At 43.2% G+C, this 23,067-nt stretch overlaps 1 protein-coding gene across 7 annotated transcripts; it reads right to left on the bottom strand.

Moving 5' to 3' along the window:
- Window positions 1-316: 316 nt before the first annotated feature.
- On the bottom strand, window positions 317-16,167 carry LOC135500197 (GATOR2 complex protein WDR24-like). Of its 7 annotated transcripts, XM_064791459.1 has the most exons (18): window positions 16,029-16,167; window positions 12,775-12,807; window positions 11,695-11,730; window positions 10,782-10,886; window positions 10,490-10,606; window positions 9,962-10,039; window positions 8,845-8,951; window positions 6,963-7,088; window positions 6,448-6,579; window positions 6,043-6,250; window positions 5,482-5,661; window positions 5,081-5,328; window positions 4,760-4,880; window positions 4,285-4,538; window positions 2,734-2,997; window positions 2,324-2,426; window positions 1,815-2,007; window positions 317-1,281 (listed from the first exon to the last, which is right to left on the bottom strand). In XM_064791459.1, the coding sequence occupies exons 4-18, from the start codon at window positions 10,873-10,875 to the stop codon at window positions 1,146-1,148; spliced, it is 2,361 nt and encodes a 786-aa protein (XP_064647529.1). In that variant the 5' UTR covers window positions 10,876-10,886; window positions 11,695-11,730; window positions 12,775-12,807; window positions 16,029-16,167; the 3' UTR covers window positions 317-1,145. The 7 variants fall into 7 exon arrangements, with proteins under 7 accessions (XP_064647529.1, XP_064647527.1, XP_064647528.1 ...); XM_064791457.1 differs by lacking the exon at window positions 11,695-11,730; XM_064791458.1 differs by lacking the exons at window positions 11,695-11,730; window positions 16,029-16,167 and adding an exon at window positions 13,387-14,396.
- Window positions 16,168-23,067: the final 6,900 nt, after the last annotated feature.

Here is a 23,067-nt window from a genome sequence, read left to right as displayed (position 1 = left end):
TCGACAGTGAAAACAAGTGTTTCCCATAGGATGTGTTGTGTCTAATCAGTGTTGGGATGTGCTCTGAATTGACAGTGAAAACAAGTGTTTCCCATAGGATGTGTTGTGTCTAATCAGTGTTGGGATGTGCTCTGAATTGACAGTGAAAACAAGTGTTTCCCATAGGATGTGTTGTTTCTGATCAGCATTGCGATGTGCTGTGGCTCTCCAAGCAAGGTGAATTCTGGGGAGCGACAATCACTCCCTTCATCTTTCCATTACCTGAGATAGACTGTTAAACTTGAACTCCCTTTAACAAATGACAAAAAGAAATGCATAAGGTTTTTATCAGATTTATTATAAAAGACTAACAAGTATCTCTTCTTGATACCATCTAGCAAGACACAGCTATCTCCTGGTCAAGGAAACACCAGTGTTTTTATGGAGAATTAACTTGTTATAAATCGCCAAGGAAACTTGGAAGTTACCACAATCGCAATCATTTCCAACCACAGTGATCAAAATATCACTCAAGGGAACAAGAGAAGGGAACTTAGTCTGTATTTAGTTCGGCCCCAAAAGAGCATCACAATCGATAACTGTCCTCGTTAAAAACACCATCAGTGTCAATCATATATCCAACAGTGTTCTCCTGGTTCCAGTGTTCACCTGTAGATAACTTTAAGTACACATCATCGCAGAGCATGGCATAGATGGCATCACCAATGTTCATATGACCACCAGTGTTCTCATTGTATGGTAGAACACCAGAGTGACTTGAATATATACTGATTGGTGAAACACCAATGTAATGTGAGAACCATCAGTGATCCAATATTACAATGATCTCATGTTCTAGTTAATGGTATCAACAGTACAACACCAGTGTTTCTCAAGAGATCACCAGTGTTCTCTAAGTATGGTGTGAAAGTGAACACAGTAACAGCTTTGAAACTGTTAACAGTAAAATATCAAAAGGACTGTCCAATCCTTGCGAAAAGCAACACTGATGTTCAACTTGCAACACTGATGTTCAACAACAGTGTTACTTCGTCCATTGTTAGCCTGAATTCATCACACAGCTCATTATTTTTGAAACAGCAGAAGAATATTCCATTCTAGTTTATAGCACCTTTGAATTGTCCGCAGAATTTCGGTCTCTGCCCTCACGTGTATTCACACATATGGCCACAGCCCGTCGGGCAGTAGGGACTCTTACTCAGCCAGTCCTGTATGTGGTTCAAGTGTCCTCCGTGTGAGCAGCCCTGGCACCAGACATACAGACCCTTCACCGGATGATGGCTGGAAAGAGGCAAGAGACCATTAGAACAACATAATCATAAGTAGAAGTTAACGAAGTAAGAAAATGTTGGGTTTATAGGTTTTCAATCGGCTTGACACTTCAACCACTGTCTGTCCAGGAACTTTTCAGTTGACCTCCGATGAGCTGCTCAACCAGCGCTATAATCTGAGCATTTCTGACCGGTACCCATTATACACCTGGGTGCAGAGAGTTAAGTAGACAGAGAGACCTGCCTACAGTCTCACGCCGACAATGGCGATCGAACCCAGGACCTCTTGACCTCTAGAGAGTCTGAGCCACTACAACAGAGTGGTTACGTTTTATCTATTCAAGGATAGGTAGTTACTTCACTATTTACTCTTCTAACTTGTCTTACATTGGGTTATCGACCAGTTTGCTTGTGCAAAGTGGGCAATCACCAACATCACCCTAGGTGGCATCAGCTGTCGCTAGGGTACAATAATTTTGTCAAGTGATCTAAGACGTGATGTGATTTACAAAAGCGACGTAGAAAAATAACTGAGGCACTCACCAAATGCTACAAAGATTTGTCATTTTCTTGCACCGGTCACACGTCCATCCGGCTTTTATTAACGGTTTTCCGCATTTATCACAGTTCGTGTGGAATGATGTCGATTGCTGATTGAGCGAGCTCACTGACGGATGGTCGCTCGACTTGATCACTTCTGCTGCGACGCAATAAAGCTCGAATCTCGAGAGTAAATCTGGAGAAAAGACAAAACACTTTAGATATCCTCAGAAATTCACAACATCAACTTCTTCTTGTTCTTAGCGTTTGATTTTCTTTTTATGGCTATATCATGATTTACTACAGAACCAGGCCTATGTCTCTAATAAACCTGCACAACATCACCTAGAGGACCCAGATCTTTCTCTAGGTTTTGCAAAGAATCAGATCCATCTGTCCCTAATTTGCCAATAATGCTAATGCATTAACCATTAAATTTTGTCAGTAAACATGATGCTTAGTCTTTCGCCAAGTGAAAATGAGAAATTCGCTAATTCAGCAATATAACTTACCTATATATGACATGAACCACTGTTCTAACGCCTGCTCCTCAATATGAGGTCGTATCTTATCACCGAGGATGATTATCACAGACACAGCCATTTGCACATCCCCCTGAAAGAGACCAGATACAAGATGACTCATACTGCAAATCGGAGTTCAACGCTTATTTGGAAAGGCAAGTACCTCTACACATACACAAGGAGCAGATATTGTCAACACACTGCTTGAGGTGTTCTTAGATATGAGGGCATCTCTCCACATGTCAGTTTTCTCATCGTGGTTTGCTCTCAGCTGAGAATACAATTGCCAGAAAACTGTTCTCAGATGACGAGTTCTTGAAACTGTCGGGCTACGAATTGAATTTTTTTGTTTCTATCTGACATCGCCACATCCACATCAATCATTTGCAGTTATTTACCTGTTTTGCATAATGATACAGCATCTCCACGACAATGTCCGTACACTGCCACACCGGCATCTGAGTCACAAACGGCCGAGCGTTGATCAACTCGGACCGCGGGAATGCATTCTCCTCCATGTTGACATGGGAACTAAAGTCGCTCTCGTTGGCTGAAGACGGCGAGTCTCGATCGCCGAGGCGGTCTGCTGTGTGTTGTGGTGAGACTGACTGAGCCACGATCTCGTGACGAGGTTGAAAAGCTTCAGTTGGGAGATTCCAGTCCTGTGAGGAATATATGACATCATCATAAACCATGGAAGTTTTGGGAGATGTTTTTTTTTGCAATTTCATGAATGCATCGACACTGTCAAATATAATGTGCTTGCCAGGGGAGGGTGCTGGCCTGGGAAGAGTACTGGCCAGGGGAGAGGCCTGCCTGGAGAGAGTGTCTGCCAGGGGAGCGTGCTTCCCTGAAGAGAGAGCTGGCCAGGGGAGAGTGCTTCCCAGGAGAGTGTCTGCCAGGGGAGAGTGCTCGCCTGGGAAGAGTACTGGCCAGGGGAGAGGCCTGCCTGGAGAGAGTGCTGGTCAGGGGAGAGTGCTGGCCTGGGAAGAGTACTGGCCAGGGGAGAGGCCTGCCTGGAGAGAGTGCTGGTCAGGGGAGTGTGCTTCCCTGGAGAGAGTGCTGGCCAGGGGAGAGTGCTGGCCTGGGAAGAGTACTGGCCAGGGGAGAGGCCTGCCTGGAGAAAGTGCTGGTCAGGGGAGTGTGCTTCCCTGGAGAGAGTGTCTGCCAGGGGAGAGTGCTTCCCTGGAGAGAGTGTCTGCCAGGGGAAAGTGCTTCCCTGGAGAGAGTGCTGGCCAGGGGAGAGGCCTGCCTGGAGAGAGTGCTGGTCAGGGGAGTGTGCTTCCCTGGAGAGAGTGCTGGCCAGGGGAGAGTGCTGGCCTGGGAAGAGTACTGGCCAGGGGAGAGGCCTGCCTGGAGAAAGTGCTGGTCAGGGGAGTGTGCTTCCCTGGAGAGAGTGTCTGCCAGGGGAGAGTGCTTCCCTGGAGAGAGTGTCTGCCAGGGGAAAGTGCTTCCCTGGAGAGAGTGCTGGCCAGGGGAGAGGCCTGCCTGGAGAGAGTGCTGGTCAGGGGAGTGTGCTTCCCTGGAGAGAGTGCTGGCCAGGGGAGAGTGCTGGCCTGGGAAGAGTACTGGCCAGGGGAGAGGCCTGCCTGGAGAAAGTGCTGGTCAGGGGAGTGTGCTTCCCTGGAGAGAGTGTCTGCCAGGGGAGAGTGCTTCCCTGGAGAGAGTGTCTGCCAGGGGAAAGTGCTTCCCTGGAGAGAGTGCTGGCCAGGGGAGAGGCCTGCCTGGAGAGAGTGCTGGCCAGGGGAGTGTGCTTCCCTGGAGAGAGTGCTGGCTAGGGGAGAGTGCTTCCCTGGAGAGAGTGTCTGCCAGGGGAGAGTGCTGGCCTGGGAAGAGTGCTGGCCAGGGGAGAGGCCTGCCTGGAGAGAGTGCTGGCCTGGGAAGAGTGCTTCCCTGGAGAGAGTGCTGGCCAGGGAGTACTATAACCATAAAAGTTCCTTTGGACCTACCATGACCAATCCGGGCCCTTCTGACAACTCCATTCCTGTCAGGTTATCGTATCCGAAAGGATTGTCCGCTCCTTCACCGTCGCCGAAGAAGAAATCGCCCTGCTGGTGGGCCAGGCCGCTAGCGATATTGGTTAGGTCAGTCTCATCGTCATCAGAGCTATCGCTGACGCCAGAGGTGTCCACACCATGTTTGTCTTTGCTGTCTAATTCTGTCGTCTTGGAATCTTGGCGGGAAACATCCAAGTTTCTCTTCTCTGAAAATGAAACGTCAGATATTTTGACTTGGCAGGGAGTCAAACCCATGACCTCTCCATCATGAGGCCGCCACTCTACCACTACACAAGACTGTACCCCCTGCCAATGTGACAAAAAACAGTTAAGCTAACTTTCATGGGTTTCTCTCTTAATGCTGATGAGACAGGAATTCGGATGTCAATCAACTTACCCTGTCATTATCTTTACTCAATCAACTTACCCCTGTCATTATCGTTACCCTTATCCCCCGCTGTGGTGAGGACCGACATTGTCCTGTTTGTTGCTGGAGATGAGAGTTTCGTACAGTAGAGTAGTTTCAGCATCCGCCAGGTTTGAGCAATCTGAAGATGAAGAGAATTTTTTGAACCTTTCCCTTTGGCAGGCAGGAAGATACACAAACTGAACAGCTTATCAGAGGGTCATCAGTGCAAAGCTTGATAAAGATGACCCAAATGAAATGTGTTCCATGGGGGTTGGTTGGGCCACCGCCAGTAAAGGTCAAATGAATGTAATGATGATAAGCTCAGGGGTAAAAAATTACCTGGTGTCGGCCCAGACTTTCTGCCACCGCTGCATTATGGTCACAGAGACCCTCCAGCGACTTCCCCGTCAGCTGATACCGTTTGGCCGACTCGATCAACCAATTCATCGAGAAGTCTTCATCATGGCGATGTTCGAACATGAATAACGTGCTACTGACGACGGTGAACTGTTCGCTCCGGTCGGGAACTTTTCGGAAGAAGGATGGAAGTTTGGTCGAGGAATAATTACTGGAGCTGCCTTTGGCACCTGAAAATTGTCGAATGATGTGGTTTATACAGGGTGTCGTAAATAAAAAGACCCAGTAAATAGTCCCAAAACATTTGCATTTATGAGTTTTACATGTATCACAACAAACTTGTTGACGCGGTTGATATCATTCTTCATAAGATGTGTTCTTACCTCCATGTCCGATGAGTTTATCACTACATGCATGGCCAATAAATCCATAATTATTCATCGCAATGCCCACTGGGTTTGCCTGATCCGCAGGTCGGGTAGCATCGCGGAACATGTGTTGATACAGCGTGTTATCTTTGCTGCCTGACAGGAATATGTGGGGGTCGTGTCGCCATACGATGCCTGAAAGAAGACGCAGGATGTAACATTACGCTAAAACGACCACCCCTGGCTTCACAAACTAAGAGTAAACTATCACTACCAAACACAGATTTACTTTGAACGTATCACAAATAAAATTTGGCGTTAATAGTCTGCTATCAACTGTGTCCCACTTCACCCTTTAACCCCATTCTATCTTTCAGTAGAACTCAGATGAGCTGCTTATCAGGACTACAACCAGAGCATTTATGACCGCTGCCCATTTATACATCTGAGTGGCGTAAGGATCTGCCTTAAGTCTCACGCACACTGTGGAGTTCGAACCAAGGACCTCCTGCTTGCAAGCAAGGAGTCCAAGAAACTAGTCCACAGTGACCGGCTCCTACATCAGAGTTCTCCTACCTGTTGTGACGTCCTTGTGTTCGTTGAAAGCTGCAAAGGGTATGAACGGTCGCCGGATGTCCCAGATGTTGATGTTGAAGTCTACGAGAAGCGCACAGCTGGCGATGTGGTACCGACGCTGTGGACGCCATTTTATTCTTGCCACCGAGGCTATGGTTTGTACGGTGTGCGTACAACGTGGGCGCTGGGGCTGGGAGAGATCCCAGACCTGGGGGAAAATAGAATGCAACATATGAAAAGTTTAGATGTAAAAGCTGCTAAACGCCATTCTGGGGAAAAATTTTATTGTCCTGGGGACATTGTGGTCACCTTGGAATGAACTAGTGGTTAAAAATCTAGGTATTATGTTATGTAGTCTCAATAGAAGTATCCAAAGAAAATATTTCATGGAGAGTGTCTAAATACCTTGATTGTCTTATCTCTGCCTGCTGATGCGATCCAGTAGTTATCCTCCGGATGCCAATCGATGGTGAAGACCGGACCACTGTGGGCTGGAAACTGGCGCTCCCATCTGTCGGGACGGCGAATATCCCAAATCTTTGAATAGAACGATTATCATAAAAGACAGACTCAAAACAATTTTCTTCTTCATTCAGGTTAAAGGGGATTTCGCACTACCAACATTTTGGCCTACTTTTTACATTTTCTCGGGCGTTGAAAATGCACCTTCTCCGGCGCAGGTCAGTAAGCTAGACTCGGGCTGATGAACATGTGGACAATAGGGCCTGCAATAGGGCCTGCAATAGGACTCCCTTCAGAAACTTGCGTACAACTTGACGGTGCATCAGTTGTTTTGATACCGACAGAAGCGGTGTAAGGACATTGTATTGCTTGAACGAAGTTCCCTTTAATACTCTGGATGATGACTCAAATTGGCATGTGGAATTTTTGAGGCTAAACGAAAAAAACCATGATCTCACCTGTACGTTGCCATTCTCGTAAGCAGCTGCAAACTTGAAGTAGTGATGCGGACTAAACTGGACGTCGCGCACGCTCTCAGGCTGCGGCCCGGAAAACGTCGTCGCAGATTCCTTCTTTCGAATATCCTGAAGAAAATTAAAACAGAAATATGGAAGTTTTAAACAACGGATGATAGAAGACAGCAGCGGTTGGACTCAGTCAGCAGCGGTGTAAGATTTCGATGGTAATGGAGGCCTAGCTTGACCTGTCTTGATGTGTATGCGTACCATAGCATTCCTTATCGGATGTTTCTTCAAGACATGGCATCGGTTATCTAAAGCTAATAGAAAGTGAAGTATGGATTCGGTCGCAGACGTGATAAATGCAGCACTGATGGTACATACAGCACAGTGTATACAGTACTGATGGTACATACAGCAGTGTATACAGCACTGATGGTACATACAGCACAGTGTTTACAGTACTGGTGGTACATACAACAGTGTATACAGTAGTGATGGTATATACAGCAGTGTATACAGTACTGATGGTACATACAGCACAGCGTATACAGTACTAATGGTACATACAGCACAGTGTATACAGTACTGATGGTACATACAGCACAGTGTATACAGTACTGATGGTACATACAGCAGTGTATGAAGTACTGATGGTACATACAGCACAGTGTATACAGCACTGATGGTACATACAGCACAGTGGAAACAGCATTGATGGTACATACAGGAGTGTATACAATACTGATGGTATTACTGATTGTATGTACAGTACAGATGGTATGAACATGTATAGACTAAATAGTACTGATAAGTTTCAGAGCTCTTATGATGTCATAGAACCACAATCATCCCAACTACAGATCTCATATGATACAGATCACATATACTACACATGAATCGTGGCCCACCTCGGACCATGACCAATGGACATCTTCACTTCTCCATTGACCTGAAGGACAGTAGAGTTTAAGTAAACGAACGTCTGCGGCTGTCAAAAAAGACAAATCCAAGAGAAATACACTACAAAATGACTACAACGTCTATTTTCATGAGTCTCCTCGTCAAGCATCAATTTTGAACACCATTTTGGCAATCTATAAGAAAAACAATACTAAACAGTGATGAAGCATCTAGAAGCAGATACTGAGTGAGAGAATAAAGGCAATACAACACTTTGGTTTGTCAGAGATAGTTTACAAGAAGGACAGAAATTTCCTAATCGAAGTTGTTATTTTCTGGGGAGGGGGGGGGTAGCATTAAGAGACTGGAGGTGGTTGCAGGATTGGATGCAATTCTTAATCAGACATTATTACCTTACATTACATTGAAAGTTCTTTTCTCTAAAAAGACCATCAGTAGTCGAACTAGTGCTGTGGTATGACATGATAAATGTGAAAGCTGGCCATGAGAGAAGGAGGGAGAGACAGTTATCATGGGACAGCAGGGATAAAGGGTTCCCTATGGGACTGTTATGGGATCGGGAGTGATTCTCATCCAGGCATCAGTAGATCCATTGTTGGTAATTAACGCATGGAAAACTGCAAGCTGAAAATTAACACTGCAAAACATAGTCATTCTGAAGGACAATTCAATTCACAGACTTGATAAAAATATCATAATTGCAAATTCACAACATTATGTTTGAACGTAAACAGCAAATGAACGTGAAGAGTAACAAGCTTAAAAGCCATGCTACGCCATCTTGAATCATCAAGATTTCCGTTGCAATCGCCGATTAGTCTCGCTCCCTCTTAACGAAAAAGGAAACGCAGACCAGAAAGGCATAGTAGTGCGCGTAGCTCTTGATTGGTCAAGACGTGTTATGCGAACAGCAGAAGAACATATTATGCGGCGATCGAATAAAACCGCGTTTACTCACAAACAGTTTCATGAGGCCATCTTGGGAGCCGCTGAGTAACAAGTTAGCGTCCTCCTGATGGAACGCTACCTTATTTACCGTCCGTTTGTGCTCGACGAAAACGCAATCTAAAGAGAAAGGTCGACATGAGTAGGGAGACCAAAGAAAGCAGGGTTCTCCCGGTGGGCAAGGTGGATGAAAATCTTCTCCCATGAACAAGCACAATTTTCACATTTGTAGATGACCAGCAGTAGTTTGAGGTGGTCTAGAATAGAAATTGATACCGCCCTGTTGGTAGTAATTGTCTCGTCAAACACCGCACAGCTACTCCCTCAGTTTAGGCATACATTTTAGTTCCACCCTCGGGGTGTTTGGAGAGACAACCAATGCCTTCAGTTCATCATCAATTCCTGAAACTCAGGCAACAGCCAATTCAGAAAAGTGCTTACTCTTATATACTAAATATACTTGGCCTATTTATTTTGCGGTTTTGTGAAAATTGCAACTTTGCATACTTTTGATTTGACAGTGATTTCAATTAGAACTTCTTCTTTGCGGCCACATATTTTCACAAATCATCCGTAAACGCGAAAATAAAAAGCACACGACTCTTTCCGGGTTAACAGTATCTTTTACATTTCACTTTCCACCTTGTTCAAAGATACCGGGAGAAACCCTGACCGAAATATAGGGCGCGCTACTTACAAACAACTTCATATATCCATCTTGCGAACCACTCAAAAGCCATTGTAACTCAGTAGCATGAAATACGACCTTGTTGACGGTGCGTTTGTGTTCGGCGAATACTATTTCTGTAACGAAGAGAAGACTGGCGTGTTTCGTGTGAAGCGGCAAACTGCCTCCTACCATGATGTGTTGACAATGTAGACATTCAAACATTCAATGGCGAATTTGGATCCAGGGTAAAGGATGCTTTCCACATGTCATTGAAAGTGCTGCCCCCCCCTGGGTTTTCGACGAGAAGAGGACTAACTCTACCAAAGAATGGTGCATGCCAAAGTGCAGTCAAGATGTCAGGGGGAACCAGTCTACACACAGTGATGTTTGTCTCAGGACTTGATGGCAATTTGAAACGCTGACCTCGTCAGATGACGGTCCCCCTGTGGCCGAGACGTACCTTGTTTTGACCTGGACGCCCTGTTGAGATTCCAGACTACAACGGCTCCGTTGGTGGCCGCTGATGCGATGGTGTGTTCTGAAGGGAATAACAACAGAATCATTATACAGCAGACATGGCAGTGAGCTTGTAACAAAACGGTGACCCCATACCTACTTGTATACAAGTTGACCATTGTGCAGAGTCTATGACAAGCTACTGTTGGCTTAGCGGGTTCACTTGCTAGCTCTAGCACAGTCACCAGGTACAAGGAATCTTGGTTTCACATCTCATTCAAAGGACGAAGCAATCGAAGCTTCTTCTTTATCTCAGCACTTTGGGGTGTTATTTTCCACGGAGTATTCCTCCTCAAAGGTGGGAATTGGGTATTGGTCACGAAAATGTGATTGTTCTGCACTGCAAGCGTTGCTGTCGGCCCTTGAAGAAAGCAGCAAGTTACATAAACTCTCCAATTGGAGTGCAGCATTCTAAAGACTGCATCGTCGCGTCCCCAATTGTACCCATCACCCCGTGAATCCAACTACTAACCTTCGACCGGATTCCATGCCACGTCCAACGCACTATAGGATAAATTCAAATTCTTGCCGACCCGGAAATTATGTCTCTCAACGAACTCATCGTCGTCAATACTGAATACCTTGAAAACTGAAAAGATGAAGAGTTTTAAAGAAAATGACAAAACTTTCGCGGCAATCTGATATAAGTTATGACAAACAGAAGAACTTCAATCAAGGGATAATCAGGAAGATTACATATTTCCGCGTACAGTATATAAACTGGCTGAGTAAATGCCAAATAACAAGGCAACAACTTGACCTACCGTTCCGGCCAGCAACGACAACATTTGTGGCGTCCTTGTTGATACTGATTGTATTAATCGGCCCGTCAACGCTGTGGTGCATGGTGCGCCCCATGTGGCTCGTGGCTGAAACACACAAGATCGGAGAATCGTCAATCAAAAACCTAAACGGTATTTATAATTTGAAAATATCCCAGATAACTGAAACAGTGAAAAGTACAAGTTATATGATAAAGACACACCCTCTTGACGTACCCTGGGAGTGTCCTTATGAAGCCCGATTTTCAAATTTTTTAGTTGAAATAATGATGATTTTTAGTTTGACAAATCTTATACTGAAATGGGCCAAACTCTAGGCGAAAATTCTACATTACGAAGTCATCACCTCTGACATTAGTTAGCAAATTCTTCTTTCACACTCGATCTCAATTCAACTCCCAGGAAAAGGATTGTATGATGATAAAAATGCACCGACAATATTGTTACTAAGACAACAAGAGGCGTGCATGAAAGGGTGAAGTGACTGTATGTTATAAATTGACCGAAGGGCTCACAATGATATCAAAAGATTCCTATGATCAAATTTGTCACTGTGGTCACACAAGTTTGTTATTAAATGGTGGGATATTTTGGGGAAAACTTATTAGGGAGCTGAACAGATAAGATTGGACCAAGATTTAATGTTGAACAGAATTTTTCAAGGCAAATGTGTTAGCTGGGTCCTCAGCAAAGGTGTGGTTAGCTTTTTTTTGGCTTCTGCGACATGCTTCAGAAGAACAAACGTGGTAAATCCTGCATCCCAAAAGGTCCAACACCGCCAGCAAACCAATAACCACCACATAGCTTGGAGGAATCAATTTGCCCCGGTTCAGGAACTTGGAAAAGTGCACTGAAGATATTGTGAAGAATGTGCCCGACTGAACCCGAGACTTACTGGGCCGTCGCTGACGATGGTCGAAATGGTGATGTCCTGTAAATGAAGATAATGAATGTGCAGTAGAGGGAAGATGCAGAGGGAAGCTCCAGAGGGAAGCTGCAGAGGGAGGCATGGTGTACACGCACACCTTTCTCGGACCCTTGGATCCGCCCCTGTGAAGGACAAGACAAAGTTCTACTCAGTCCATGGTTTATAAAGGAATTGATACCGAGTTGGTGGCCCTAGGTTGTCTACTCTAGAACACCTCGATTTATTAACCGCAGTTAACCGTGTATAACACACTACTAGGGGTTACCAATCTAATATAAAAGGTGATAACTGAGGTAAGCATCTAAAAGTGACCTTGGCCAGACTTTCCAACTTTGTTCTTTTGAAAGGGGAAAGTTTCACGTTGAACTGGCATCGATACATTGCAACAAGTTGATCACTTTTTAGTTATGACGATTCGCCAAAAAGATTTTTTTAATGAACCGCATGCTATCCCAGGATGCCCTTCTACACAGCCAGCAACCGAAAAATAAGATTTTGAAATGACTTCCACCCAAAAGCCAGGGATGTATGACAATACCAAGAGTAAAACACTGATTGAAAGGTTCATTTGAGGCCCTACGCTCAATGTATTGTAAGATGTGTCAAAGAAGCTGATTTAAACACACAGTCCTCAGCCCAGTGGAACTTTTTTTCATTTGTTATTTTTGGTTGCCATCCACCGTAGATTAGTTCTTTGACATCTCACAAGAGGGCTGGTCGAAAGGTAACGGAAGTAACGAGACTAGCTGAAAATCACCACCTGTGACTGATAGTCTCAATACAAGTTGATTTTTTTGCCGTGAATCAACTTTTTCCGTCAGAAGGAAACACAAAATTCATGCCTCATCCAATGGACGATTTATCAATCCTAATTAGGCCCCCTAGTGAGAAGACAAAGAACCAATCAACATCCACCGATATTATCGAAATACTTGAGGAATCATTTACTCCGGCGGATCATTTTCTCGACGATTCTGACACAAATTTATTTCGGAGCAGAAGGCGATGAAAAGTCTGGCCGAATGTAAACAAGCTACATCTGCTTACTGATGAGTGACAGTGTTGGTCAGATCTCTCAATCTGGAACAAAAGGTGAAATCATGGTATGAAAAAGAATGACTAATTGCAATTACTGTAATGGAGTTGTCAAAAGCTTAATTTAAATTACTCAAAAGTTGCTATTTCAGGGACACCCAATTCTCTGCAAAGTCACCGCGGTAGGTCCCATCTACATGCAGTCAGCATCCCCAGCAAACTGCAGGTTTTTCCCCTACCCGCAGACCTTTCTGCAAAATATATCAATGCTCTCTTAGTTCCACTAAAATTCGCAATAGATAAACTGTTCTGCAGAGTTAGTATCAAAACCAGGTGACAGTACTTTTTTCCCAGGTCCCCCCTCCCAGCGAGACATGCAAAATTATGGGTCATGACCTACTTATAGGATTATATCTGCTACCAAAAGTATAAGGCGAGCTTCAATATTTTTGCTGCTACTCCGCCAGTGCCCACAGACGATACGTATGAACCATAACCATGCCATCACCGGGGCGCTCACCAATGCAGCAGGCCAACCCACCCCACCCCACCCCCAATAAACAGTAGAAGCATAGTCTACACCTGCTCTCATCCAGACATTCCCTGCAAATTATGCCGACTCACCAAAATCCACATCTTCCAAGTCCGAAAGCTCTTCCGGCGAACCAGTCTCCATTAAACAGGCCTCAAATACAGCATCTGGCTACTTAGCCCAGGCCCTCTCAATGCCTTCAGGAGCTAGCCCAGTAGAGGCCTCATAAATTTCAGCGGGATGCACAGACAGAGGTACAAGCATCTGTTTGGTTATTCTATAACTGTCACAGACAACACAGGCCAAGAAAATCAATTCTGCGATGTACACGTCTGGAGTTTTGCATAAAATCAACATGAATGCATTGGGCATCTCACACACCAGACATAGAACCTGCCGGCACAAAGTACATGCAGCACAGGCCATGGGTACCAGACGTTAAAGGAGCAGCAGACGTCCACACACCATAGAGATATGAAACCCACTGGCATAAAGTACAAGCTGCAAAGGCCAGGGGTACCAGACATTAAAGGAGGAATGGGTTTAGATAGGGTGATTCTAGAATGTCGCGCTGACTTTTAGTTTTACAGGCCGCCAATAATGATATTTAGCCTGAAGAGTTTAAAGTTACACCCAGGACGGCGTCTGGTGCTGTGATGTATCAATGTACCTTTAAGTTGTGTGCGCTTGCAATAATTATCTAACCTTTTTGATTTATCGCAGATCAATGTCACAAAGCAATTTTTATTATTATAGATCTGCAATTAAGCAATCATCCCTCATAATCATGATAATATAGCATGTCACTGGGATAAAAATTGCTCCTCTGCGATGCACGTTATTTAGCACTAACAGGAATATATTCATACAAATGGAAAGATTGCCGAGAAACGCATCCCTAATTACCAATTCCCTCATCTCACTCAAACAATTATCGCTGTGTAAACATCTATACCAAAGTTCAGGTGCACAAAAGTGCCCCCTTCCAGATAAATTTTCCACATTTTTATGAACTGCAAATATTCGTAACCCCAATAGAATGATGCTTAGAAAACAATTTACACAAAGTTTTTTCTAAAACCTGTTTGGCTTTAAAGGGGTATGCCGTTTGTGTTTAATTGTTTGAATCAAATCATGGGCGAGGAAATAGAAATGCAGTTATACACAATGTCGTAGTGCAATTACCATGCATACAACTTTGCCGAAAGTTGGTATTCATATGTGTATATTCTGTCTATACAACGACAATGTTCAAATTCAAAATCAGTCACAAATTTTAATTTTTAAACAAACGGCATAGGTCTTTTCTTCAAGACTATAAAAGGTCGGGGTGTGGGCGATACACTTGTTCTCCAAGTTCAAACTAACCCCCTACCCAATCTATTTCAGGAAGATTACTTGGATTTTCAAACCCCTTTCCTATAATGTAAGCTAGTTTCAAGAATTTTAGCCCAAAAGACCCCTTTCTGTTGATTTTTTGCGATAACGTAGAAAAATACTCCCTTCTTTCACCAAAGTTCCCCAGTTCCCTAGAAAATGCGAACTGGGATCTAACATCGTCAAGCAACTTGTATTTTCTTCACAAAAATTATACAAAAGCATAGGACTGGTGGGCGCAAACTGGTTGATTTGAATTTAGAGATTAGGTATTGAGTTTGAGTCACCCAACGCGACCAGACCGACACTTACAACATATAACAGCACACTTCCCTTAAATATTGACAAAGAACTGACTTCGTTATTTCCATGGGTGACCTAGTTATCAACAGCAGATACAACATAACCGGTAAAAATGCAAATCAGTAAAACTTTCATTAACAAAAATTATAAGAATTTAGTGTGTGTTGTTTCCAAATTATAAATGACCTTGGTTTGTGAATAAGTAGGTCAAGGTCACTTTTGAAGATACAAATCTGTGACATGAGCAACTTTCATCACGTTTTGACCTGTCCATACATATTAGAGAGGTTCAGATTTTAATCAAGATTAAGAACAAGGTGATTTTTTTCTCTGATTGTTGTCATCATGTCAATCTGATTGTCACTTGGTTGGCAGACATTAAAGACATACAGTGGAACCTCCCTTAGCGGACACCTCTCTGTTAAGGACAATAGTTTGGGTCCCAAATTGGTGGTTTTCATTCAATTAGACCTCTCTAATCAGGAAACCTCTCTCAGGACAGCACTTGTCATTTAACATCATCATGGCGCTCCACAATGCACTTCCTTCAGGAATCCCAACATGAGGATAGTCACTTACACACCAGTCGGAGGAGGTCACTGCCAGCCAAAACAAACGTAGCCACAACAAACAAAAGAAGATGTGGTATGTGACCACGTGGTCTTTTGTTTGCTGCTTGTTTGTTGTGGCCAGCAGTGCCAGTGGCTTCCTCCGCGATCTGCCTGGTGACAGTGGTGTGATGTAAGGTTATCTATTGACACTAATGACAGTCACAGCAATAACAATACCACAGGTCAAAACAATAACAAATGGCTCAATCAATCAGTTAATAGATAATGACATGCACTCACTCAATGGATGTATGGCAGGCAAGATTGTGCCAGCACTGCCTCTGCATGTGTGTGTAAATGCATATATAGGCCTACATAGTACATGATAGTACATGATGAATGCATTGCATTGCATGATGAATGATTGAATGGTTTCACAGCTTGGTCAAAACATGCATTCAACAATACAAATAAAAGCATTACACCAAATAATTCAAACCTACCTCGGTCCTGAAGACCTTTAGCTACATTATGCATGATCTGGACGACAGATATCACTTGCAGTTGTTAATAATGCTAGTTTTTATGAAAACTTTTTCGAAATTTTGATGAAAACCTTGACACCATTTGTGTACTTTCAGGGTGACGTCATCAGTTTTTGCGTACTTACACAGGAAGTGTTTTTCAAACCAATTTGCAAGGATCTTGGTCTCGATTTTTCTCAAATATCTCCGAAGTTATATCACTAAAACATGAATCGAAGTTTTCATCAGAATCCCTACGCTGGAAGGCCCCCGTTTGAACAGCCCTTCCGACCGCCAGGGTCACAGGGACCGGGAAATCCAGGTCCAAATATGCAGTCGCCACCACAAAGCCCATACAACCAAAATCAACATGGCTGTGGCAGGGGACCACCAAGACACAGCACCCCATTCAAGTCGCCTCCTGCTTGGCCAAATATGGGTCATACCCCACAGCACAACCAAGGACGCTCTCCAGGCTACAACAACAACAGAAACTCTTCATTTAACAATGGCTCGTCACCGAGATTTGGTGGACCACCGAATAATCGATCATTTATGCAAAATAATAACAGGCGGCAAAGTGGCAATTTTAATGGTGGTAGTCCGAAGACAGGTTGGGGTAGAGGGGGGCGGCATAACAGTGGGAATTTTATGGTAAGAATCGTCTGTCAACAAGTCTGGAGTCGGATCATTGACGTTTGTGTCTCTTTTGATTCGGTGATTGCTTGGCCAGGCCACGTCCAGGAACATCTCATCATCTGTGCATTGTATTTCTTTCAGTGTTCTCGTAAACTTGTGACTCAGTACGAATCATAGTTCTTTCATAATCTAGGGGATCTTGAGTCTACTCTTTGGATTGTATCACCGGGACTTCAGTGGCAGTGCTCTCCATTGTCTCATTGTCTGTATTCATTTTGCAACCATTCAACTTCAAGCTCTTTGATTAGGCTTCTTACTATGCAGCTGCACACTCAAAAATGGAATCCTGACACTTCTTTCGCCAAGTCTTTTTTTAGATATCACATTCTATTTCTATTTGCGATAATGCTGATAACATCTTCTTTTGCTATTCCTTATCCTATTCGTTTTTCATCCTCGATTCGATTCCAAGGTTTTTAGTGTGCTTTTTGTATTTATCTTTGCAGGACCGAAGTGGGGATTGCAATCCAGGGGGCAGTAATGATATTAACAAATACTACAAGCATAGCATGGTTGAAGATCCATGGAGAAATCTCACACCAGTTCCAGTTAAAGACACAACTAAATTTCAATAGGATTTACAAAGTAATTCGATATCAGGAACACGACACATACCGCCCTATCCTTATTAAACTAGATGCAGCTAAAATTCAATTCAAAAGTAACTCAGGAATACGAAAAATTGAATCCCATTCCAAAGAAGCACATAAAATTCAAATACATCACAGTCGGAGAGTTACAAAAATAACCTAGGATTTTACACTATCTTGTCTTATAACAATACACTGCAAACAAACATATCTAAAACTTAAAATGGATTTCTTAAGATATGGTCAGGTTTGTTGTTTGCAAGACAGATGTCTAGTTACCATGGTTGCAGTTGTGTAGTTACTATGGTTACAGGTACATGTGCATGTGGTACAAAATCTACTCAGGATACACTTTCTGGCATCTAGTTATTCTGAATACAGGGTGCATGTTATTCACCAAGGATTATAAAGTTCACACCCAACAAAACGAAAACAATAAGGCTGCTTTGTACCGTAGCAAGACTGCCCTTTTGTTGTATGGATTTGTTGCACAAAAAGCTAAGGCCTTTTTGCTCAGACATGTAAGAGATCTTTGAATTTCTCCAGGTGATTTAACTGTCTGAAATGGGCCTGGATGTTATAGTCATCTTCTTTGAGACCACTACTAGGTCGTGGCAGCTTAAATATCTAACTGGCAGCTTCAGTTTAAAGAATATCCACGGTATTATCTTTGAGACTTTATGAATGAAGATGAATTTATTTAGTCGTATTCATGAGATTATTGAGCATCCTGTTAGTTTTCTTGACTTGGAAATATGTTTGTTAGAGATTTTGAATGACAAAGTTTACATACATTTGTGTAAGCTGCATAGTGTATCTTGGCTTCATTATTGCACACATTTTAACATAATGAATTAACATCAGAGCTCTGAAAAAGTGATGAATCTGTTTAGATGGACGGCTATAAAGAACAAAAACGCTCCAAAGACATATTAGATAATCTTAAAGCAGACATACATGTAGTTGTATTTGAAGAAGTTTAAGCCAAACGTTTGCATGTCATGGCCTGGGGTAGCTGTCTTGAGATTGGGGCTCCTAAAAAGATTTTTGTATCAATCTTTACTTGGAGGAAATCTCTCAAAAATAGGGTCATTATTCAACGGGATGATGACTCCCTATGTCCAAAACTGTGAGACTGTCACAAGAGACAGTATACAAATGTAGCACTTGCATGAAGAATTTGGTCCTATCAAGATTGAGTGAATCTTGAATAATGTATTTTGTTAGTCGGGTGATAGATTATTTGACTAAGTTTTAAGCTGTACAAATAGAAAGTTACTATTTTATGATATGTATGCATACATGTAAACTAATCAATTGATAAGAATTTTAAAGAAAATTAAATACGACTTGGAACACATGAATAGTCATTTTTATTTTGTTGTTTTATTAGTTTGTGCTGTTGTTAGAAATGTGGCTCAATATGCTCCGACAAATATTGAACTACTTGGGCTGATGTTGCCGTTAATGAATGTGCATTACATGCTCTTGGCTAGGAAAATTCATGGCGTGGAGCAGAATCTCTTTCCGAGAACACATCAACTGAGCACAAAGTACAATCTTAAATTTTTTGAAAACTGAGGCAACGGAGTCCCTGCTGCAATTGAAAATGTGTTTTTAGTTGGTATGGAAACAAGAAATGTTGAGTGTCTGGGCCATATGTGCTCGGGAGCTATTGATAACTCTTCTAGTTTGATCCAAAGCAGCAAAGGGGAGTGACAATAAAACAATGTACAGTCAATGTACATGTCTGGCTTGAGCCGTTGATCACTCCCTCCTGTATGCTCGGCCTCGTGGTTGAAATATCTGACCTCAAAATATTCTATCTCATTCCCGAGATGAGACAACTAGAACTGCCACACACCTCATATTTACGCCCCTAAGTGTATACCGAAGATTTCCAAGGCCCAGTTCATTGGAGGACAAGATTCAGTACCCCTGTTCTGCCCTGTCTGCTCTGAGAACACGTGCACTCAGTGGAATCGAACCACCCACAGGAGGCTAGCCTCTGTGTCGCCAAGAGGAACTTTATAATGTTCAAAGAAACGGACAAGAGCAAGTTTCCGCCCAAAATCGCTACTCCCCCCCTCCAATTTAAAGTGTATAACAATGCAACATATCGGGGAATATACACTGCCCTGAAGAGACAAGTACTTTAGGTTGTTACATACAGGTGCTCGCTTACAGTGGCCAGCCTTGAAATCCATCCTTCCAACGATTGCATACTAAATGAATGTGCCCATATTCGGATGAATATCGGCAGCACTCTTGGTGCAGTCACTCTGAAATTGTCACGAGTGCTGATCAGTCATCTTGAGACAATTCTTATCGACAACGTTGATCGTGATGATGAAACGTGCCTTTTTGATGGGCTTGGGCTTGAAATCCATACTTCAACGCTTACATAATAAACCTAATTGAAATGGCACTTACCTTGATCCCAATGCATCACATTAAAACACACCTGAAAGTATTCTCCCTCCACAGTTATTCTGTGTCTTTAAACACAGCCTGCAGTAATGACCGGTACTGTAGTATCATGATCCAACATGCCCAATCAGGAGAGTCGGGGCCTTTCACTTGGAAATACCTTCCATGTTACACTGGTGAAGGGAGAAGGGAGCTGACCCTGAGATGCAAGGAAATCGACTCGTCCACCAGATCCTCACAGGCATGTGAAGATACAAACATATAATCTATCAGTATCTTCACAGGCAAGTGAAGATAAATCCACCAGTATCTTCACATTCCTGTGAAGGTACAGTATCCTCACAGGCATGTGAAGATACAAACACACAATCTATCAGTATCTTCACAGGCAAGTGAAGATAAATCCACCAGTATCTTCACATTCCTGTGAAGGTACAGTATCCTCATAGGCATGTGAAAATACCAGAATCATTACAATCTATCAGTATCTTCACAGGCAAGTGAAGATGAATCCACCAATATCTTCATATGTCCACTGCGTCCGGAGTGTAAGGCAAAGAAGTCAAAAGGGTGTTTCATACAGACTTTTGGTATCAAAACAATGCAGTTCTTGACCACGAGCAAGAGACCCAACATCTGAGAATCTTGCTGGCAACAGAAAGTTCAGAATGTAATGACCAGACTTACCAAACAGGTGACAAGGTAGCACAGGGCAGAGAATTCATCAAGAAAACGACTGGGGAACGACATCTTGATCCACAACTTTGGGTCAGAAACCTTGTTGACCCCACGTTCCGAGCCTCCCCGTCACATCACAATCCCGAATAGATTAAAGGTAGTCCATGTAGCGGAGTATTTCGCTCTTGAATGTCTATTGATGCTTCAGACCGATCCTTGAAGTTCGTCCACTTGAATGAATTGTTCAGTCCAGCATGTCTGAACAACGTAGCTTCCTCCGCTGGTTTCATTTCATCTTGGATCTCGATGTATTGACATTGCTCAGCTTCCAGACAATGTGTGGCTGGAAGTTCAGTATGGTTTTATATCAGAATACGACATTCCCCAAGAGACCCGCCACAACCCCCCCCCCCCGCACCATCCTTTTACAAAATTTGTATCGGAGGTAAAACAGTGCGGTTATACAGAATGAATACAGGAATTCAAACTTTCCACAAGCAATCAAAGCCACCCTCCGAGAAGGGGTAAAATATATGTACATAAATTAGTTAATAGATAAACCTCCCTTCCCCCTCTCTATCAAGGACACTGTTTGGTCCAAAATTGGTTGTTTACATTCAATTTGAACTCTCTAATCAGGACACCTCTCTATTAAGGACAGCACTTGTCAGTCCCAAGGGTGTCAGTAATAGAGAGGTTTTACTTTACTATATCTAGTGTGAGCATGGTGGAGGTGGGCAAGAGACAAGGGAAACGCTATCAACAGTAGAAATTGATTTAGATCCCGACAATTTGAAACTGCAGTGATTTTGTGATCAAAGTTTTATCCTGAACCATGTCAACACACAGACCATATTCAAATTTTATCCAATCAAATAAAGAAGCAACACTTTATCCAGCATGGTGAGGGAAGGAGGGGGGGGGAGGGCACAATGCTTCAACAGGCTGTTGACAAGCAGTCACTGAGAAGTGAAGTCTGCTTTCGGAGTTGGAGGGACTTTTTGGTGGGATGGACCAGGATCACTGTTTGCACTTCATCCAGTGTCGGCATGGTCAGAGGGGGATGGGGGGGGAGGGGGGTAGTACACCCACGGTGTTATCAGAGTATGGACAGGTATGCTCAAATAGGCAAAGTTTGCTTTATGAACGGGGGGACTTTTCTATAGGAGGGGCCAGGATCACCGCAAGCAACTCTTCATCCTTTGTCAGCATGGTGAGGGGAGCATGGGGCGGGGGTTACACACGTGTGTCATCATCACAGTATTGAAAAGAAGTCATGGTCAGGCGCTTTGGAAGTGGGGGGAGGGGGGTACACACGGACAGGTGAAGACTCTGCTTGTTGGGGACCTTTTTTATTGGATGGGCCAGGACACACTTCATCCAGTGTCAGCATAGTCAGGAGATGAGGGGGGGGCAATGTGTCATCAGAGTATCAATGGACAAGTAGTCAATGTCAGGTGAAGTCTGCTATACGAGCAGGAGGGGTGGGGCTTTTGTTGGATGGGCGAATATCAGTCGTAATGAAACAACAAGAACAAAATTTGGGGCCAAACCGAATGAACATGGTACCGTACACGATTTGATATGAAAAAGGGAGGCAATGGAAACTTTCAGGGCATGTCAATATGGGGGGGGGGGGGATTTCACCAAGATACATTTACTCAAAAGGGAGGATTTTAATACAAACAAGTACCAATAGATTTTTAATTCGCAAACAGTTTAGTCTGCAAGTACCAACTCATGAAGTCCTTCCAAAAGATGGGAATAGGGCATCAAGAACAGGGGATTACAATAGAGAATCTACAGTATCAGATACCGCAGATCTCAGCATCGAAAACAAGGAGCTATTTAACAGTGTTCATACATTGGTGAATGCCAATTGTAAGGGGAGAGTGGGAGGGGGTTAATATCAGCATGTAATCGAAAACACATCAGAAATTTCAAGGAGGGCAATTACATTTGAAAGAAAGGGCAAGGGCCATGTTTAATAATACATTTCAGTGAATTCCACACGGACAATGAGAATTTTCTCAAATTTTGGCTTTTGTTTTCTCTAAGCTTTGCTCATAATAAACAAGGTTCAAAGCCTATGAGAGCAAAATGAATCTCCATATATGATAGTTATCATATAAATCAAGGGTTTTTTTGATTGGGACAAGGCATCATCAGGGCATAGTGGTCATTCAATCTTGCGAATGGGGTGCCTAGTCCCTTGGAAGAGCAAGGAACATGTATGGACACCAATGTGTCAAGACTGACAACTCTCAAAGGAATTTATAAAACAGGGCAAGGTCTTTTATCCAAGCCCATAATATGCTCACAACACAAGGTTCAAAGCCTTGAGAGCAATATAAAAGTGTACAGGACAGGGTTAATTTCAGAGTTCTTACAATAAATGGCATGGCATGCACTTTGTATAACCATGATGTTCGATACAAGTTCCAAATTCTACCCAATTGTAAAACTCCGCTCAAAATCAAAAGTCTGGCGAATCCAAGCAAGAATTAGAAAGAGTAGAATTTAGAAATGTACCAAATGAAGTGTATGGATGTACGCAGAGCGATCGGGTAGCATTCAATCACAGGTACAAGAAATAAATCAAGAACAAATTGTTGCATTAT

The sequence above is a fragment of the Lineus longissimus genome, chromosome 16 (assembly GCF_910592395.1).
Source record: "Lineus longissimus chromosome 16, tnLinLong1.2, whole genome shotgun sequence".
Lineage (NCBI taxonomy): Eukaryota > Metazoa > Nemertea > Pilidiophora > Heteronemertea > Lineidae > Lineus > Lineus longissimus.
The sequence above is the reverse complement of the archived record's forward strand: the minus strand, read 5'-3'. Positions and strand labels throughout refer to the sequence as shown.

Coding starts and splice junctions, on each gene's coding strand:
- LOC135500197 (XM_064791455.1), bottom strand. CDS start 13,438: ATGGAGACTGGTTCGCCGGAAGAGCTTTCGGACTTGGAAGATGTGGAT. Junction 10,887..13,386: donor CTTGGAAGATGTGGATTTTG/GTGAGTCGGCAT, acceptor TGTGTGTTTCAG/CCACGAGCCACATGGGGCGC. Junction 4,539..4,759: donor GGGTAACGATAATGACAGGG/GTAAGTTGATTG, acceptor TTTCATTTTCAG/AGAAGAGAAACTTGGATGTT.